The sequence below is a fragment of the Centroberyx affinis genome, unplaced genomic scaffold, assembly GCF_046629955.1.
Source record: "Centroberyx affinis isolate AG114_WGS23_722 - 3 ecotype Tasmania unplaced genomic scaffold, CSIRO-AGI_Caff_v1 ptg003573l_1, whole genome shotgun sequence".
NCBI lineage: Eukaryota > Metazoa > Chordata > Actinopteri > Beryciformes > Berycidae > Centroberyx > Centroberyx affinis.
In genome coordinates, this window is record NW_027281503.1 from 62,511 (window position 1) to 81,286 (window position 18,776).

An 18,776-nucleotide genomic window follows, 5' to 3' on the forward strand; every position below is an offset into this window, starting at 1 on the left:
ACAAGAAGAAGAACGACAGGGAAAGAAAGAGAGGGGTGAACGCGAAAAAAAGAAAAAGAAGCTGCAAATACAAAGGATTGTTTACCTTTGGAAGGCAGAGACTGGTAGAAGAGTAATATCTGCACCTCGAACATTCTTCTCCTTGTGAACAAATCCCCAGCGCTGCCTGGAGGCTTGCCTTTCAAATCAGAAAGACAGCATGGTTTAAAGCTCTGAGAGACAACGTGTTTGGCAACAAAGAGGGGCAGCTGTCATGCAAAACTGAGGAGAAGATGAGATCCACTTTCTGTTCTCTCCTTTGCTTTCTGTTCTTCTGTATCTTCTTCATATGAACTGTTCTCAATTCTCTCCTCCAGTCTCCCTTGCTCTTTTTACGTCAAGTTCCTGGAATAATACCTCTCCTCTGTCGGAACGAAAAACCTGAGGAGTCTTTCTTACTTTCTATCCATCTCATCTGCATCGTCTGTCCTCTTTTCCCTCTGTCTCCTGCATCCCTCCATCCCTCTGCTTCTCTTCATTCATCTTGCTTCTCTTCATTCAACTTTTCCCTTTTATGTCCCACTGTTTTTTCCCCTCTTTCATACCGTGCATTCCCGTCTGTCCCGTCCTAGATACCGTTTCTCAGTCACACACTACTCTCCATCTGTCTCAGCTCCTCCTAACCTGCACCTGTTCACTCTTCCTACATTTGCTTCCTCTGTTCCTCTTCCATACATCCTTCTCTCTTCATTCCTTCGACATCTTTCATTTTGGACATCTTTCTCTTTTCTTTTTCTGTCTTCAACTCTCCATCTCTTTCGCCATCCTGTTCACAATGTTCTCATCTGAGAGCTGGAACTTGACTCAGTGGCTAAACGACTAAAGTCTGCGCACACACACACACACACACACACACACACACACACACACACACACACACACACACACACACACACACACTCTTTCTCTCTCCTACTCACCTCACTCTTCCTCTATACCTCCTGCTTTCACAACTCTCTCTCCTCTTCCCTCTTTCTTCCACCTTGCTCTTGTTCATCCCTCTGTCCTCTCACAATGTTCTCCTCCGAGGATCTCTGGAACTCCACTGAGCCGCTCTGGATCAACGGCTCCAACCTGAACTCCTCTCTGGACAGAGACGGGGACGAGGAGGAAGGAGAGCAGCACCCCTTCCTCACCGACGCCTGGCTGGTCCCCCTCTTCTTCTCCCTCATCATGCTGGTCGGACTGGTGGGCAACTCTCTGGTCATCTATGTCATTTCCAAACACAGGCAGATGAGGACCGCAACCAACTTCTACATAGGTGAGCAAGAGTGAAAAGTTATGTGTACAGTGTATGTGTTTGTATATTTGATGGCTTTCTTTTGTAATAGTCTCATTGTTTGGGTTGTGATTTTGCAGATGGTGCATGAAAAAGCTATACCATCTTTTGTGAAAGAGACAAACAGAACAAAAACATATATACATACATACAAATTGACAACAATATACTCAAAAATTCAATATTGGGCATCCTGGGGGGTCAGTGGGCCAAGGTGCATATCATGTACTGCAGTGTCACGGGTTCAAATCTGGCTCATAGTCCTTTGTTGCATGTCACCAACTCTCATCTAACCTGCCACTCTCCACTGTGTACAAATGGTGGGTTCCAGGGACCTCCAGGGGTCCTTTAGGGGGTCTCCGGGGTTCCCCAAAGTAATTTTACTATTACTGCACTCACTAGGTGTTAGAACAATGTGTATGTATAAGAATGTCCATTTTGATTATAGGATTCACTGTTCCCACCTAAAGTACTGACAGTTATATTGAATAACAACTGACTACAAACATCTTCTCAGATGGGGTTCCTTTGGACAAAATCTTATCAAATGGGAGTCTGTGGTTTAACACATATATTGAGGGTCCTTGAAAAAGTGTGGGAACCCCTGCTGTACCTATACAATCTAAAATGACTAACTGAGAAAGTGAAAGTACTTGCGGTGTGAGTGATTTCCATTGCTAGACACTTGAACAGCTATATTACCAGTTGGCTATCACTTATCATTATAAATTAAATCAATGGCTTTTCATGTTTCTTTTTCAAACACTGAATTAATTATTCACCGACTTTGTTGCGGATGTGTAATAAATGTGAATTGTTAAAGCCTTATATTAATGTGAATTAACAATAATAGCGATATTTTAAACTCCTGTAAAAATAAATCATTGCCACTTTATTTGTGGCATTTGTCTCCATTTTTAGTTTCATCACAAAAACGCTCAACTTGGCATGATGGATGACGCAGATTTACCTGGGGAACGGGATTGATCGCTGGTATATCAACCAAACAAAAAATCAATGGAGCCCATCAATCACGCCCCTGCATCATCTCTTGTCTAGTATTCAGTGAACACTGACTTTGAACCAAGGCAATTGATTTTAGTCGGTCATCTAAATTATGTCTGACAGAGCTGCAACGTCACGTGTCACATCAGTCGAATCCCACATAGAGCTGATAGATTGACTGCTGGACAGTATGAACAACAGCTATGAACATGATATGAACAACAGCTTGTTGCTAATAGGTGTGTGTGTGTGTGTGTGTGTGTGTGTGTGTGTTTGCATGTGTGTACAAGAGAGAGATGGGGGGAAGGGAGTCTTTACACATTTGATATGGAAACCATGTGCGCAGGTGTATGTGACATTAATTTTTACATGGTATAACAATATATCCCAAGGCCACCACTTTGAGCCGATTTAATATTCAGCAACATTAGATTAGTGCCCCCACCATCTGCCACCACTTCAACATGAAGATCCAGCTATTTCAACATGATTAGATCAGCTGGTTGTTATATCAGCATCACAGATGGAGAGAAACAGGAAACCCAAACTGAGCTGGTGAGGATCAGGCAGCCAGTGTTATCACTACATCCGCTCTGTGGTGCTAAACACTGTTTGAACCTGAATTTGTGTTTTCATGTGCATTCATACGAGGATGTGTATGTGTCTGCAATAACAGATTGGGAATATGGAATCAAATGAAGCATTTAATATATGTGTGTCTACTTGTATTAACTACTGATAGTGACAAGACCAAGGCAATACTGAACAGCAATTAAATAATTTCATCACAATTCTCAAAGTGGGGTCCAGGGACCCACCAAGCAAAATGAGAAATTGCTTAATTTTACTGTTTAATTCACTAGAAATGTTCCAAATTAGATAATATATGATAGTGAATAATCATAGGTTTCATTCTCACTAGTACTATTTCTCCATGCAAAATGTAGACACGTATAGTGTACAATTCAATACAAAATCAACAACAACCAAATCTATAAAATAAAACGATGGTCCGTGGCCTAATGTAGGTCTAACTGGGGGTCTGAACCCTTGATATAAAATGCAAAGGTGATACTACAGGCACATTAGCAGCAAAGTTTCAGTCTGGATCGCTGGTTGTTGAAATTAACATGCTCTACCTGGAAGTAGTATAGATACAGGTGTATTCAGCATGCCAATCTGGGAGTATAACTTTAGGATAGTGATGTCGTCAAATCTACACATAAACACAAGTGTAATAATGCAAAAAGTATACTCACCTCTTTTTCAGGGTAAGGTTATATCCACTATCAGCCACTGAGAGGGATGGTGGCATCAAACTTCTGTCCTGGGGATTTCTATTTTCTATTTCAATTTTCTCACTGATAAAACATACATGATTACTTGTTTTTTTTTTGACTCATCCGGTGCCTCATCTAACACAATCTTCCCTGTTTTCATGAGCTGGGGATGTATCCTACAGAATGTTCCAGTCAAAAAACAATGGCTTTTTCTCCAGAATCATTAGAGACTCTATTTCCCGACACAACTTTGGGTGCAGTCTCTGGAAAACACTAGACATTATGAGTTATTTTCTCCCTATGCAGCAAACCTGGCTGCCACTGACATCATCTTCTTGGTGTGCTGCGTCCCCTTCACCGCTACCCTCTATCCTCTGCCTGGATGGATCTTTGGAGACTTCATGTGCAAATTTGTTGCCTTTCTACAGCAGGTAAAAGCCTGACCCTGATTCATGCAAAATGTTTTATTTCTAAATCTTATCACTAACAGTCATGATTCAGTGTTTTCTCAGCTCAGAAATGTGCTTTTATATGCATAAGCGTTATTTTGTTGGCTTTCCACAACAGGTACTGCAAAAGAATTACCCTAATTTACTATAATGCACTAAACTCACTTGACATTCAGGGAGTCAGAGGTCCCTTAATCACTAATTGTAACTAAACCTACAGAGACAAACATGTACGCACACATTTTATAAATTAAGCTGTGTATCATAAATCTCTGTAAAACCAACTGAATAATGTTGCAGTTGGCTCTTTTAAAATTACAGTTAAGGACTGTCTCAAAAAGATTTTAATATGAACTTATTGCCATTATACGTGACAAGGTGAAGTTTAAACCTGACTATGCAAATAGGCCTATAGAAGGGTGCGTCATACACATGTGACAGTTGTTTTTATCAAAGTCAATCAAAAACAAAACCTCTTGATAAGCCAAACAGTGTAAAAATCGCAACACAAAACAACACAAAGAGATCCAAGCAGCAACAGAAAAAAAGGCGAAGAAGAATGGCAAAGCTACTGTAGACTTTAAAAAGGAACAAAAGAGTTAGCCAACAGTAATCACTTGATTGACCATTGTGTAAAGTGGCTCTAGTAACCATTTAAGAGGAACAATACATTTCAAGATGCAGCTTCAGAAGTGGCAGCGACTTAGCTTTTGATCAGATGTTTATGTGTATGCCACCATCAGACCCAGCGGCTAACCAGCACCAAGCCTAATATATAGCAACATGGTGGCTGAGTAAAACACAGGGGTAAATTTGTAAATTTAAAGCCTCAGAAGTTTGTTAAATTGCTACATACCTTCCTTCTCAACGCACAACTGCACCATCAGGGAGAAGATGGCCGAAAGCCTTAACTCACTGCCTACATCAGCTTATTTAAACAGGGAAGCAAATTGGAGTTACCTTGAACACATAGTGAGTGACAGTTAGTCGAACCACAGATGTTAAAGAGGTATACCTCCGTGCTGCACTGTAATTACTCTACAGTAATTACTCTACTAGTAACTGTGGACTACTCCTAGAATATGGATAACTGGCACCTAGTTCAAAGTAGCTTGAGAATCCCATTTGAGTGTTGAGAAAGCTCTGCTCTCACCGAGGGTCTAAAATGTCACCTTAAAGAATTAGAAAAGTGCCATGAACTCCTGTTCAGTTAATAAGCAGCCTGTCAGGTTTCGAGTGAGATGCTGTCCTAGCCCGGCACTTTCCCTGGAAAAAAATGAATTAATTTTCCTTCTGAATAGGGAATGATTAAAGTATAACTTATTAATTTTGGAGATGGAAGAAGTCCATTGTTTTTATTTGGAGACTGGAGAAAAAAAACGTACTTCATTCATTATGTAGACGGAGGGGAGGAAAGGAGGATCTGTCAGAAAGACATTTCTGACTAAATCTGTCATGACTAAATGTTCATGACTAATTTCAGCATAAAAGAGTAAGATGTCAGTCTGTGAGGCAGCAAGAACACAGGCAGGAGAGAGGCTGAAAGGCTTTTTTAATTTTGAACATGGAGATATGATTTACCGTATTAATTTGAACATGAAGACTAGCACCCTTTGAACATGTCTTTGGTAAAATGTTGATTCTGAATGGACCTTTTGCTTTTGAATACGGAAAAGACAATTGTCTGTCAATCATGCCTCTCTTCTATTCTGAGACTCCAGTCTTTGCAAGTCTGTTTCTCTGTCTCTCTCTCTCTCTCTCTCTCTCTGCACTTTCCTTTTAGAAGAGGATATGCCCTCTATCACCCAACCCCTCCTATGTTTCAAAACGCTAGCTTACTGTGAAGATGGACCCTCCATTTGCCATTGAATGTACATGAGAGAACATTAATTAGATTATTTTATGATTAGAATGAAAAGATAGAGATGACCACCATTTGTTCTCACTCTCTTGCACATTTTTCAAAGGAATATGGAGAAATAACTTGATGGGAAAACTCACTTGATGTCCCATGAGTGATAGTTTCTACTTTCATTTTCACATACAGTTAAATAAAAACAAGCCTGATCCATGCCTATCTTACCTATCTAAGTTTCAATTCAATTCAAGTTTCAATTTCAAACTATTTCTATAGCATATTTCATACAACAGGGTATCATAATGTGACATATACAAAGTGACCGCAGTGCTAACAGAAGACCCCCGAAAACACTGTTCCCACGAGCCAGAGACTAAACACCAGAAACTAGAGCCACCAGGCAGCCCACACACCGAACCACATCATCGGCAGAGGAAGTCAACCAAACACAAGACCTGAATCTGACACGGAGAATGCAATAAGCCCGGCCAGAACAAGCCAGGTCGGGCAACAGTGCACGCACTGTTCAGCACTAGGTGATCAAACCATAAGGAACACAAATCCATAACCAGGGCGATGACACTGGCCAGCAGCAGATCAATAGTAGAGCCATGGTGAGCGCACAAACCAACCAAAATGCCAAGCCCACACTGCACTCATCATCCCTACCCAAAGTGCCCCTTTGAAAGTCTGCTCTCATTGAGGAGCCTCGTCTTTCCTCTTATCTCTGTTTCTTTATCCTTTCACCATGGCAGCAGACACATGCAGGTGTGTGGAGGGCTTTCCATCTACAACAAATGAATCCCAAAGAGAGCGATTGCTGCTTCTTTTCACACCTCTTACATCTTGTGCACTTTTTTGACAGGAGAGAGTTAGTATATAACAACTGTTTTCTTTTCCAGTGTATACTTTGGATCACATGTGTTTTGAAATCCTGGAAGTTAATGGGTGCTGAGAGAGAGAGAGAGAGAGAGAGAGAGAGAGAGAGAGAGAGAGAGAGAGAGAGAGAGAGAGAGAGAGAGAGAGGCTTTTTGATGGTGGTTGGTGTTTAATCAGACCTCAGTATGTCCCAACTAGAGTAAAAGCAAAGCTGGCATACTGGTTATAAAAATGCCCATTAGGAATGTATATATATATATATATATGTATATATATTCTTTTAATGAATATTTAATGTGAATGTCACAGATTTGCTTCATCTGCTTCAAAGCTACATGTGATAAACTATATTTTTTTCAATAGTGGTAGAAGGTCATTGGGCCTTGAACAATTCCACAGTGGAAATTATTTTTTCTGTCAATGGTCTGGAATGAGAAGCAGGCTGCACTTCATGTTTCACCAATGTCTGCCTTTGAAACTATTCAGTGCTTACTTTGAAGAGAAAAGTGTATAGCAGACAAAATGGCTTGGCTACTACATTGCCCTCACCGCTTCATCTCCTCCTTCTTCTTCTTCTTCTTCTTCTTCTTCTTCTTCTTCTTTTAGCTTTATCTTGCATCAGATTCAATGGAAAGGTACATTGAATGTCTTTAACAATTCCTTTGAAACCAAAAAAGGGAGTATATCTCTTTGCACCCCAGGCTTTTTAAAATTATTGTTATTATTATTATATGGATAATACCATCTTCTTCTATTAGGCACTATCTATTTCCATTCTGTTCATAATTACATATTTCCAAAATATCAAAATGGTATTATTTTGTCATCCAAGAACTTAAAGGTGCATTAAGTAATCAATTACCTTTATCGACCTCTATTGGCGACCAGTAGGAATTGCAGCATGGACCCCACAACCCAACAGAGATGAGTAAGCAAGCTAATCAGAGCAGAGATCCAACAGAAACATATTAAAGAGATCATACTGTATACCACAATGGAAAATAATGTAATAATAATACTGGTTTGTCATTTCTGTTTTTGGGCTTCAGAATGAGGCTTATCTGAGGCTTATTTGACTTTGTATTTAGCACTCCCCATAGTGCTACTATGGGGATGGGGCCAGTAAAAATCATACTTATTATAAAGTGAACTTTTGTCCTTTAAAAATATCATAATTTGCTTTAACCGTGTGCTATCAATAATGTTTGTAAATGTAGGTACTTTTAAAATACTCACTTTTCAAATACATAAACAAAACAAAACAAAAGCAAATGACATATAGTATCTCTTTCTCCAATTATGCTCCACTATACTCTTACTGGTATAGTCTTACTTCAATTGACTGTATTATGCATGGATTGCCACTTCCGGCTTACAGTTACCATCTCAGTCTGCAAGTTTGCAATTTGTATAACAAAAATATTCCTAATCAAACTTGGGTATTGTACAAAATAAAATACGCTGCTGATTTTCCCAGGCTTTACAGAAAAAATGTGCCACACAGGATCCATCTTTTCTGAAGTATTTGACTGAAGTATCACAGTCTTTCCTAATCATCTCACTAAGAAATGAGCAGAAATAGAGGTCATTTTGATATAAAGCACACTGCTCAGATCATCATACAAATATATTCTCTTAGTGTGAGCCCATTGCTTTGAATTGACATTATACATAAAGATAACAAAACAGTTTAGTCTGAGTGCTGCGGCAGTTCTACAAATGGGGGGCTCATATCACAGTATATCCACTACCCACTTTTCCAAAGACCAGTGCACTGGCCTGAATATAACCCACCGCCCCAACCCCCCATTTCTCTCATCATATCCTTTGAAACACCAGCCTGGTGCTCTGAATCCCTGAAGGGTAATGGTGTGCTGGCTTCATAGTAACAGATAAGAGGGAGAGGGGGAGAGAGAGAGAGGGGGAGAGAGTGAAAATTGGATCCTATTTGGAAAAGAACATGGAGAGAACTTTTGACCCCGTCTTTCTCACTCTGCTTTCAAAGTAATATGCGCCAGTATAGCTATACATACCACAGCATGACTCTTGTAAGTCCATGCATTTGAGTGGGAAAAAAAAGTCACTTTTGTGAAGAAGATGAGACGAAACTGTGTTCTTGTTTTCTATCTCCTCCATGTCCAGTAGAGAGAGTGATGACTATTTAGAAATACATCCATCTGTAACTCTTGAGATTGACTAAAATAATACACATTTTTTCTCTTGTCAGGTGAAGTCATTGTATAAGTGGCTGAAGTGGGGTGAACTCTTTATATGAGTGCAAATGTAAACTTTGTATTCCCAGAAATTGATAAATTGAGCTATTGATACAGCATAGGGAATGACAGTAAAGTTGTAACTTGTGAAATGTTTCTTTACATTGATATTGTAAGCTGAAAAAAGTGGCTTGTATAAGTAAAATCCTGCAAGAAACTATGCAAATATACCTACAAATTTAGACTTTTAATTTTAATTCCAGAAATTTAGCATTCTGCCAATATGCCTCTGGTTTTAATTGAATCAAGTACCATTGAACCTAATTAAAGAAGAAATTGAATTATATGCTCTTATGCTAATTAAAAATTCGTAACACAAATACAGCATCTCCTCTCCTCCCCTTCTTCCTATTCCTCTGTATCTCTTTCTTTCTCTCTCACTCTTTCTCTCCCCACATGCTTCAATTAAAAGCACAAGAGCTCATTAGTAAAACCACAGACATGTTGTTCAGATAATTGGAAATAAAGGCTGCTTCTCTTGAGTACCAAATGGCTGCTTGAGTTTCTCCTTTGCTCTTTAATGAGGGATGGAAACTCGGGATACCTCTAAGGCTGGATGCACAGTTCACCACCAGAGAGGTGGTGTCCCAATTAGGCCACCCATGCAAATTTAGAAGATCAGGGGTGAAAGTGTTCTCTAACAGTTGTTCTGATGGATTCTGCCAGAACATAACTTTCTGGGCTGGTGCAGAAACTGTGGTGCTTTATTGGTTTAAAAAAAAAATGTTTTTATTCTTTTATTTTATCATAATTACTGTATTGATTATTTTATTTTATTACACTTACAGATTTTTTGGCTATTATTTTAGCCACTATGGGAATTAAGCTTTGAGTTTGTAGCACTGCAAACACAAACCTGTGGTCATATGTTTAGACTTAAAATCAGTGACATTTTCATCTATATAAGTATATTTACTGATATAAGACAATGGTGAGTCAACCTAAACCCAGTTGATGAAAGCTTTTACATTTGCTGTTCTCTGGTAGCTCTTTCCTGGGAAAAATCCCCTGGCACACAGGGAGTGATGTGTTTTATGTTTGTTCAAAATAAAAATAAAAAGAACTGGGTAATTAGCATGAGCAGCAATAGCCACCATGGCTGAACAGACAAAGAAAAGAGCGCCACAGAAACTCAAACTTCATCAACAGAAAGGAAAACGACGCCACAGTACCAAGTGATCGCTGGGAAGTGCAGTGCAAAAACACCACAACAATGAGCTATTAGCATCAAAGATGTTCCCAAACTAAAAAAAAACACAAAACAAGAATCTCATGGATTACTTGTTTAAAATTTTCTGGATGTACGGATTTATAGAAAAAGACTGTGAGCATAATATGTTCCCCTGTCCCTCCTAGGTGACGGTGCAAGCCACCTGTATCACTCTGACCGCCATGAGTGGAGACCGCTGCTACGTCACCGTCTATCCTCTCAAGTCGCTCCGCCACCGCACCCCCAGAGTCGCCATGATCGTCAGCATCTGCATCTGGATAGGTCCGTTACGCTTGTTTTATAAAAAAAAATATTTTCTTGGCATTGCTGGATTTTCACTTGTCTATTCATTCATTCAATTTTCCATTAATTTGAGAGTATGGCAGAATATATGCATTATTATCTGTCCATAAATTAATAGGGAAACACTGTATCAAACTTGTACATGAAATTAGTAAAAATATGAGGTGCATGATAAAATAAATGTGCTGATGATTGCTCTGACATTCAAAATAAAAGCAATTGTACCTATTCTATATGACATTGATAACTTTAGTGTGTGATTCCAAATTATTTTTTATATTTAAAAAACAAATGTAGGATAGGTTGTATCATCACTTACACTCCCCATACAACTAACTTCAACTAACTGAGTCACTGTCCTACCTAGGCTCCTTCATCCTGTCCACTCCTATTTTCATGTACCAGCGTATTGAGGAGGGTTACTGGTACGGCCCAAGGCAATACTGCATGGAGAGGTTTCCCTCCAAGACCCACGAGAGGGCCTTCATCCTCTACCAATTCATAGCCGCCTACCTGCTGCCCGTCCTCACCATCTCCTTCTGCTACACCCTGATGGTGAAGAGGGTGGGACAGCCGACTGTGGAGCCTGTAGACAACAACTACCAGGTACGGACAAGCTTTCTGTTGTTTTGCTATGCTTTGCTTTACCAGATGTAGTGATGTGAAGTGATTTTAGACATAAACTCTCACTACTAGTTGCCAACTAATTTGAAAGAAAGAACTTTTTAGGACTTTCTCTTCTCTTCTCTTCTCTTCTCTTCTCTTCTCTTCACTTCTCTTGAGTCAAGTCAGGTTTATTTGCATAGCCCTTTGTCACAAGCATGTCTCAGAGGACTTTACAGAGAGTGTGTCTAGCTAGGTCTAACTAAACACAATCAATGGTGAACAAAGTTATGTAAGACAAACATAGCAAACAGAAAAACACAGGTAGGCAAGAGCAGATTTAGCAAGACAAAACAAACTACCTATTCTACATAGCCTAACCTACCCGGCACCCCAGCCTTAGACCCTAAATGCACACAAGGAAAAACTCCCAAGAAAACCTTGGTAGGAAAACTTGGAAGAAACCTTGGGCGGGCTGAGGCAAATAGGGATCCCCCCCGGGAGGGCTTATCGTGCAATAGGTGCCGGGCAAAACATTGACAGAGTCATGGACAACAATAATGACAGAAGCAAAACAGAGAGAAACAAAAAGAATGAGAAGTGGAATGCGGCGATCAGAGGGGGGGGGGGGGCAGTGCTAGAAAATTCAGTGAGACGAGGGCAGCAGTCGTAATTCAGCGTCCAGGTGAGAACAGCGGCAGGGAAGAGCAAGGCAGCACTGACGACTTCTCTTCTCTTCTCTTCTCTTCCTTTCTCTTCTCTTCTATTTTCTTCTCTTCCCTTCCCTTCTCCATACTTTTTCACATATATTTATACTTTCTGCACTTCTTAAACATTACATTGTCCCTTTATGATGTTGGTTATCTTGCTTCTGTTATTGGCTGTCTTAAACATCTTTGTAAAGCATCTTTAAATTGTTGTATGAAATGTGCTAAATAAGACTCTCCTCTCCTCTCCTCTCCTCTCCTCTCCTCCACAGGTCAACCTGTTGTCTGAGAGAACAATCAGCATCAGGAGCAAAGTCTCCAAGATGGTGGTGGTGATCGTCCTCCTCTTCACTGTCTGCTGGGGTCCCATCCAGTTCTTTGTCCTCTTCCAGTCCTTCTATCCAAACTACCGGCCCAACTACGCCACCTACAAGATCAAGACGTGGGCCAACTGCATGTCCTACGCCAACTCCTCTGTCAACCCCATCGTCTACGGTTTCATGGGAGCCAGCTTCCAAAAGTCTTTCAAGAAGACCTTCCCCTTCCTGTTCAAGCACAAGGTCCGAGACAGCAGCATGGCTTCGAGGACCGCCAACGCAGAGATCAAGTTCGTTGCTGCAGAGGAGGGCAACAATAACAATGCTGTGAATTGAATTTGACAATTGCCTATTGGAAGACTGGTGTTTTTTCTATCCAGAGCAATAAAAGAAGGAAACAAACATAACAATGAGAAATAAACTAGACCAACTATGGATCCATTGTCTGAAAGATTCGAAAGGTGGGTCCTTGCTGCTTTCAAAAGGATGCACTGTGTTTGGCAGGCACATTTTTATTCATATTAATGAATGCAGTTAATGAACTAACTGATGACACAGTGGAGAAACACAGATTTCCAATATGGATGGTAACTAACGATGTTGGCTCAGTGCTTTACCTGTTGCACTGCCAAAGCCAGAGGAACAGTGTTGGCATAATACTTTATCCATTGTGCTGCCAAGGGCCACAGCCAAATAACAGAGACAGTCACAGAGATCTGACGACACAGAGAAGAAATTTTGCCTGTAAGCTCTCAGGCAGCTCTCCTAATCCCTGTAAGATTATGGTTCATAAACTCTGTGGCTTTGGTATAAACTACTCTGTGTGTTGAGCGGCATTTGGACAGCTGAAGACATATGCTGAGACATGTGAAAATATAATAATCTTATTTGGAAATGACTGAATATATATATAGTATATTCAAAATGGACGTTTTATTTATTATTATTTTGTTTTATTTGACAGTCTATCGTAGAGATAGACAAGAAAAATAGGGAGAGAGAAAGACGGAGTGACATGCGACAAATGTCCCACCCCAGGTTCAAACCCAGGATGTTACAGGTACATGCTATGCGCCTTAGAAAACTGAGCCAGCTGTGTTTGTTTCTGGAAGCTGTGGAGAGACAGCAGGTCTTTAGCAGCTGCTGTTTCCTCCGTGGAGAGAAAGAGAAGAATCTGAGCGCAGACACTCTCCGCTGTGAACCGATGTTTTTATCCATATCTCGCAATGGCAATTTGCAATGCAAAACCCTTTCTGTTCTCTGTCTTAAACGAATAGGCTCATGATGTTGATGGTGACATGACAGTTCCAGTTCTGCATGTATTGTAAGTGTCTGAAAATGCCCACAGGACCAAGACTTTTTTTTATTTTTTATTTGTATTTTTTTGCTGCGTTTAACCAGCGATGAAACAGCCAGCTCAGGCGAACATAGGGTTAAAGATATTCTTTTCTGCTTGGTGAGAATCTGCCCAGGCAAAGCTGCGCTCCAGTTGAATGTGTTTTTCCCTGCTGCCAAATGTGATGTGTGGGTGCTGGCTGAAATAGGGGTTACGACCGGTGAGGCATAGAGAGTGTTTACTTTTCTTTTGTGTTCCCCGTACAAACATTCACACCTTCCTCTATACGTGTGCATACACAAACACTCATGACTGTAGACACATTCACACTGTGCACGCACACACATGAACACGCACACACACACACACATACACACACACCTTTACCCGTTAAATCCAGGTGTTGTTGGTTGGAATCAGTTGTCACATCTTCACTGAGAAACATGAACGCCCTTATATGATCTTGTCAGACTGACTGAATTCCAAATGGCAGAGGTCACCGCTGCAGCGTCCGCCCTGTGGGGGGGCATTAAGAAGCAACACTTGCCCAGAGAGCAGCTGTCTGGCGCTGGGAATACACACTATCATCGTTTACGAATCTTTAGAAAAATTGGCAACCCCTCCCCTTGCTGCCTAGAAAGACTGTCCTTCTCTGCATCCCACACAGTGACATTAAAAATCTGAACTCCAATTACGGCCCATAGAAAATCTGCTAATGCAATTCTCATTTGAATTGTAGATACTGTAGGACTTGCTGTCATCAAGGCTTCATTTGAATAACATCAAATTGTCCTTTGAATGTGAGAAAGGGTGTGTTCTTGCTTTATGCTGCCATAAGTATTTTTAAAGAGCTTAATAATCAAATCAAGCAAAATTGATGCTCAAGGGTAAAGGTGAAGTTAAGGCACTTTTTATGCACAGAGGTTAAAACTACCCTACTTATGCTATGGCTGCTCTACATGTTCAGTATCTAAGAGATACAGCTGATGAAGGCAGCTGTGGGGAAACATGCACCTGTAGTGTAGCCAGAGCAATGAAGGATTTTAACTTTTGCACAAAGAAAAGTGCCCTTGCTTTCTTTTCATTAAAATCAGTTTCAACTGCCCTCTTAAAGAAGGAAGTGGCCTCTAACCGACAACAGGAAATGTCAGTCAGTCGCTTAACGCCACTCAGCAGGCTGAACCTCTGTCTAGGAGGGGACAAATGACACGGTATGAAGCGCACTGCAAGGCCACTTTAATTGAATCAGAACACTACTGTAAAACATAATGTGTCTTATTTAGATGTTAGACTTGTTTTATTTACTTGTATTGTTTCTGTATGCTTACGTTACTGTGCTGCATTTGCTCCATATGAGGCAATGTGCCTAACATCCAATAGGACCAATATTATCAATAATATGTTGTTTTTTTTGCTTTACATGAAGCATCATAATGTACCTATGCTTATTCTGACATTGTGAATATGTTATATGTGTTGATCATTGTTTCCATTTGACTTGAAATTAAAGACCTCAAACATTGTCTTCTATTATAACCTTCTACAATAAAATGTAGTTCCAGCAAATTTAAAGTCATTTGAAATATTCAAGAATGTCACTCGGTGACAGCTGAAATCTGAATGACTTGACCAACAGTGATGATGTGACACTTTCTTTTGTAAAAGATAATCTCAGCAGTAAAATGGGTTGTGAACAGAGAGATTGGGTCGTTAATGGTAAGGAATAATTTAAAGCTATTGCTCATTATGGTGGTGCCAATCATACTGTACAGCCATACATTAGGCTAGGCAAATGCAGATGTAACCACAGAGGTCTTGCTTTTAACTGCATACTAGCAGAACTAATGCTTCACTTACGCTCCAGTGAATTGATTGCTCCAGGAATTGTCCGGAAAATTGAGTTTTTCCCTCTTTTCAGCCATTAAAACGCAGCAAGGAATGGTCTGCTTAGTTCGTTTAGAGACACTACAGTTTTGTGTAACTGTGTAATACAGTAATTTGGTTCTACTTTATAACACTCAAGGAATAGTTGTCTGCTGTACTAATGCCGGATTGATCCAGGAGAAATTTGGATTTCTACAATGACTAGCACTGTACATTAGTACGGTATCAGCATATAATGGGACTTAAGTATACAGAATCGGAATTGCCAAATGCAATAAACATACCAGACTCAGTAACATTTGTGCAGAGACAACTTGAAGATATTCACTGTAAAAACTGATAAGAACAAGACAAACTCAGAGTGTAACAGGATATACCCACCTAGGAGAAAATACAATTTTCTGTTTTACTATTTTCTACTGGGAAACCTTTTTCAATTACTAGACATTTTATTCATTTGGCTGATGCTCTTATCTAGAGTAAGTCACAATGTGTGGAACAGTAGAAAAAGCTTAATTTACTAAATCTACAACATCATAAGCGAGTAACCAATAGTAAGGAGAGCAAGAGTCAGAGCCAGAGTGCTAGAAAAAGAGGTGAGAGGAATAAGAGTGACAGTAATTATTATTATTATAAAAGGGATGACTTTTCAACCTAAGCGGAATGAAGCGGAATAACTGCCGTTCTGAAAAGAGAAAACGCTGCAAATTTCCTTGTCAGTTCAGTGACATTTGTTTGACCATCATCTGTTCGGTGCAGAAGTGTGTGCAGAATCTAAAGAAAACCTTTTCCTCAAATGTCAGTGATGAAACAAATGTCACACCAAGAGAACAGTGTGCACCTTTTTTTTTTTTTTTTGGTCCTTTGTACTCTTGCCATGTGTCATAAGCATCCTGGCACTTGCTACGTACTGCAAAAAGCTTTAAAAACCTTTAAAAACTGCAGTCCCCAATGAGGATTTTTTTTCAGTTGCAACACAAACAAATAACAAATATGACGATAACAGTGACTCACCATACCTAAATAGAAGATCTGCCCACACTGTGTACTATTTCACTTACCGATGACCTTAGTAACAATAATGAGTCGAAACTCCATTGTTGTCCGACTGGGACTGAGTAGCTCTAGGAAACACATGTACAATACAGGCAGTTTTTACATCATCCAGTCTCAGGCAGCTTGACCTAGAGGCTACAGAAAACGAGTAGTCAGAATGTGGGTGGTTTTTATTCCCTTAACAGTTTAAGCCACAAGTAAAATGATGGCTGCTGGGTACTAAGTGGGAGCGGGTACTCATTGTAGTCTATAGTTACAGCTTTTGTGCATCTTTTGTTGTCCCCCATAATGCATCTACCCTGTAGAGACTGTAGAGATTCTATATTTGTGGCTGCTGCAGGCTACTCTCTCTCAGCAGTAATAAGAACAGACACATTTTGGCACAAAACTATAAACGCCTTGTGCCTCCTGAATGATGAATAAAATATATATATTCTTGGGGACAGAACAATAGTGTGGCAATAGTTTACTGTTGTATGCAGTGCCTAGATTCAAAAAGGGGACTCGTACGATGTCTATAATACCTAACACTGCCTTTGTCCAGAGAACAGAATCCAGCTCATTCGGTAAGCAAACTAATACTAGAAAACTAATACTTAGTGAAAGCATTACTCAGTAATACTCTCTCAGTAATGCTTTAAGAAGAAGAAGAAAGTCAATGGAGAAGAAAAGGTGCAGCAGTCTCTCTCCCTCCCTCCTACCACAAATTAAAAATAATTCTCCCTTTATCAGACTACAGTATCTTGGTCTGGTAATTGACAGACCACATAATATTCTGTAGACCCATGCTTGGCAAAAAACAAAAACAAAAACATGTTATTGGATTTTGTAACCAAAATCTTCCTGTTCACTAGCTAATTGCTGCTGCTGCTGATTTTAAAAAAATAACACTAACTCACAAACAATCCCTAGATAGGCTCGGCATTACTATTCAGCTTACTAGTTTGGTTACACTGATCGCTATCTTGCTACTGTCCAAGGTAAGTGATAATTTAGCAACTGAGCCTTTCCCTGGCTGTGATGTGCCAAATAATAAAGCTAATTAGCTAGATTGGGTTAGATGTGACGTTAATAAACTAGAAACCCAGAGGTCAGCCACAATGTTCTGGAAAGAGTTGATTAAAAAACTTTTGCTAGATTTGCTAGACTTATTTTTATATCGCAAACTTGCCCAATAGAAAGAAAGCCAGCTCAGTGTTGGTCTTGAACCCCTTCAGCTCTCACCTCTCGCTAACGAATGAACCGCCCAGCTGAGCTTCACTCTTCCTCCTGGTGTGTCACTCTCCTCCTTCACTCCCTTTTGCCTCCTTCAAAGGCTTCTTTTCGAGTTTTACTGAAGGTTTTTTCGATGGTTCCACCATCTGCCCTTTTGAGTAACTTCATGCCGTTCATTTGAAGTGAGGCAGTCGTTTTCTTTGGTTGAGGCATTTCCTTTGTGCTGTGAGTCAATCCTGCACAATTTGCGGGAAATTGTACCCGGGGACACAGAATAAACACATAGGGAGTGACACATAGAATTAACCAATTTTCTCTGTGGTGGGCTTATTTTTCCGCAGCCATTTTACTATGCTGTGAAAATTATTTTGAGAATGACATGTGGTATACTACACGTAACAGCTTTTATCAAACAGTTGCTAATATTGATTCCTGAAAAACAGATTTTTTTGCATTTAAACTTTTTTTTCTCTCCAATATCGTAGAACTCCCTAAAAGTTTTTTTTGTGGAGAAATCCTTGTCCTCCGTGTTTTAGACTGATGCTCAAACTCCCACCAATCCTGAGACTGAAGAACACCTGATAATCATTCATCAACTTCCCAGCTGCCCTTGCCCTACCTGCTCACACACGCTCTCTGCTTGACTCTTCAGCTTGTGACAGACAAATAACAGCTTTCCTGTTTATTTGGGCTTCATTTCAACTGAGATATCTCACCTGTTGTTACAGCAGCACTTCCCTCTCAGTTTCCCAGACACAAAAAAATAATCTTGTCAGGGCTGTGATATTTCCCTCTTTAATATTACTTGTATCTTATCTGTTGCTATTGGTTTATATGCAAAATACTATATACATAAATGATGCTAATTATGCTTATGTTCTATGATTAATCATTTAGAAGCAATTATTTGGAATGACTTAAGATCTTTAGAGGATATCAGTAGCCTTTAGAAATGTATTAGAAATGTTCACCTGTCAGTTGGGAAATGCCTCCAAATGACATGAGAAGTGTTTTATCTAATAAGCGTTTCAGATTTCATAAACCTGTTCAGTTGACTCTCCATATAAGATAAACTGATTGACA

At 39.9% G+C, this 18,776-nt stretch overlaps 1 protein-coding gene across 1 annotated transcript; it reads left to right on the plus strand.

The window, feature by feature from the left end:
- The first annotated feature begins 1,053 nt into the window (after positions 1–1,053).
- On the plus strand, positions 1,054–13,061 carry kiss1ra (KISS1 receptor a). The gene is made up of 5 exons (XM_071540195.1): positions 1,054–1,300; positions 3,910–4,034; positions 10,419–10,554; positions 10,943–11,181; positions 12,158–13,061. The coding sequence occupies exons 1-5, from the start codon at positions 1,054–1,056 to the stop codon at positions 12,536–12,538; spliced, it is 1,128 nt and encodes a 375-aa protein (XP_071396296.1). The 3' UTR covers positions 12,539–13,061.
- Positions 13,062–18,776: the final 5,715 nt, after the last annotated feature.

Excerpts from the sequence above, each read along its gene's own strand:
- kiss1ra (XM_071540195.1), top strand. The coding sequence starts at position 1,054 with ATGTTCTCCTCCGAGGATCTCTGGAACTCCACTGAGCCGCTCTGGATC. Across the intron at positions 10,555-10,942 it reads CAGCATCTGCATCTGGATAG|GCTCCTTCATCCTGTCCACT; the intron begins GTCCGTTACGCT and ends TGTCCTACCTAG. Across the intron at positions 11,182-12,157 it reads CTGTAGACAACAACTACCAG|GTCAACCTGTTGTCTGAGAG; the intron begins GTACGGACAAGC and ends TCTCCTCCACAG.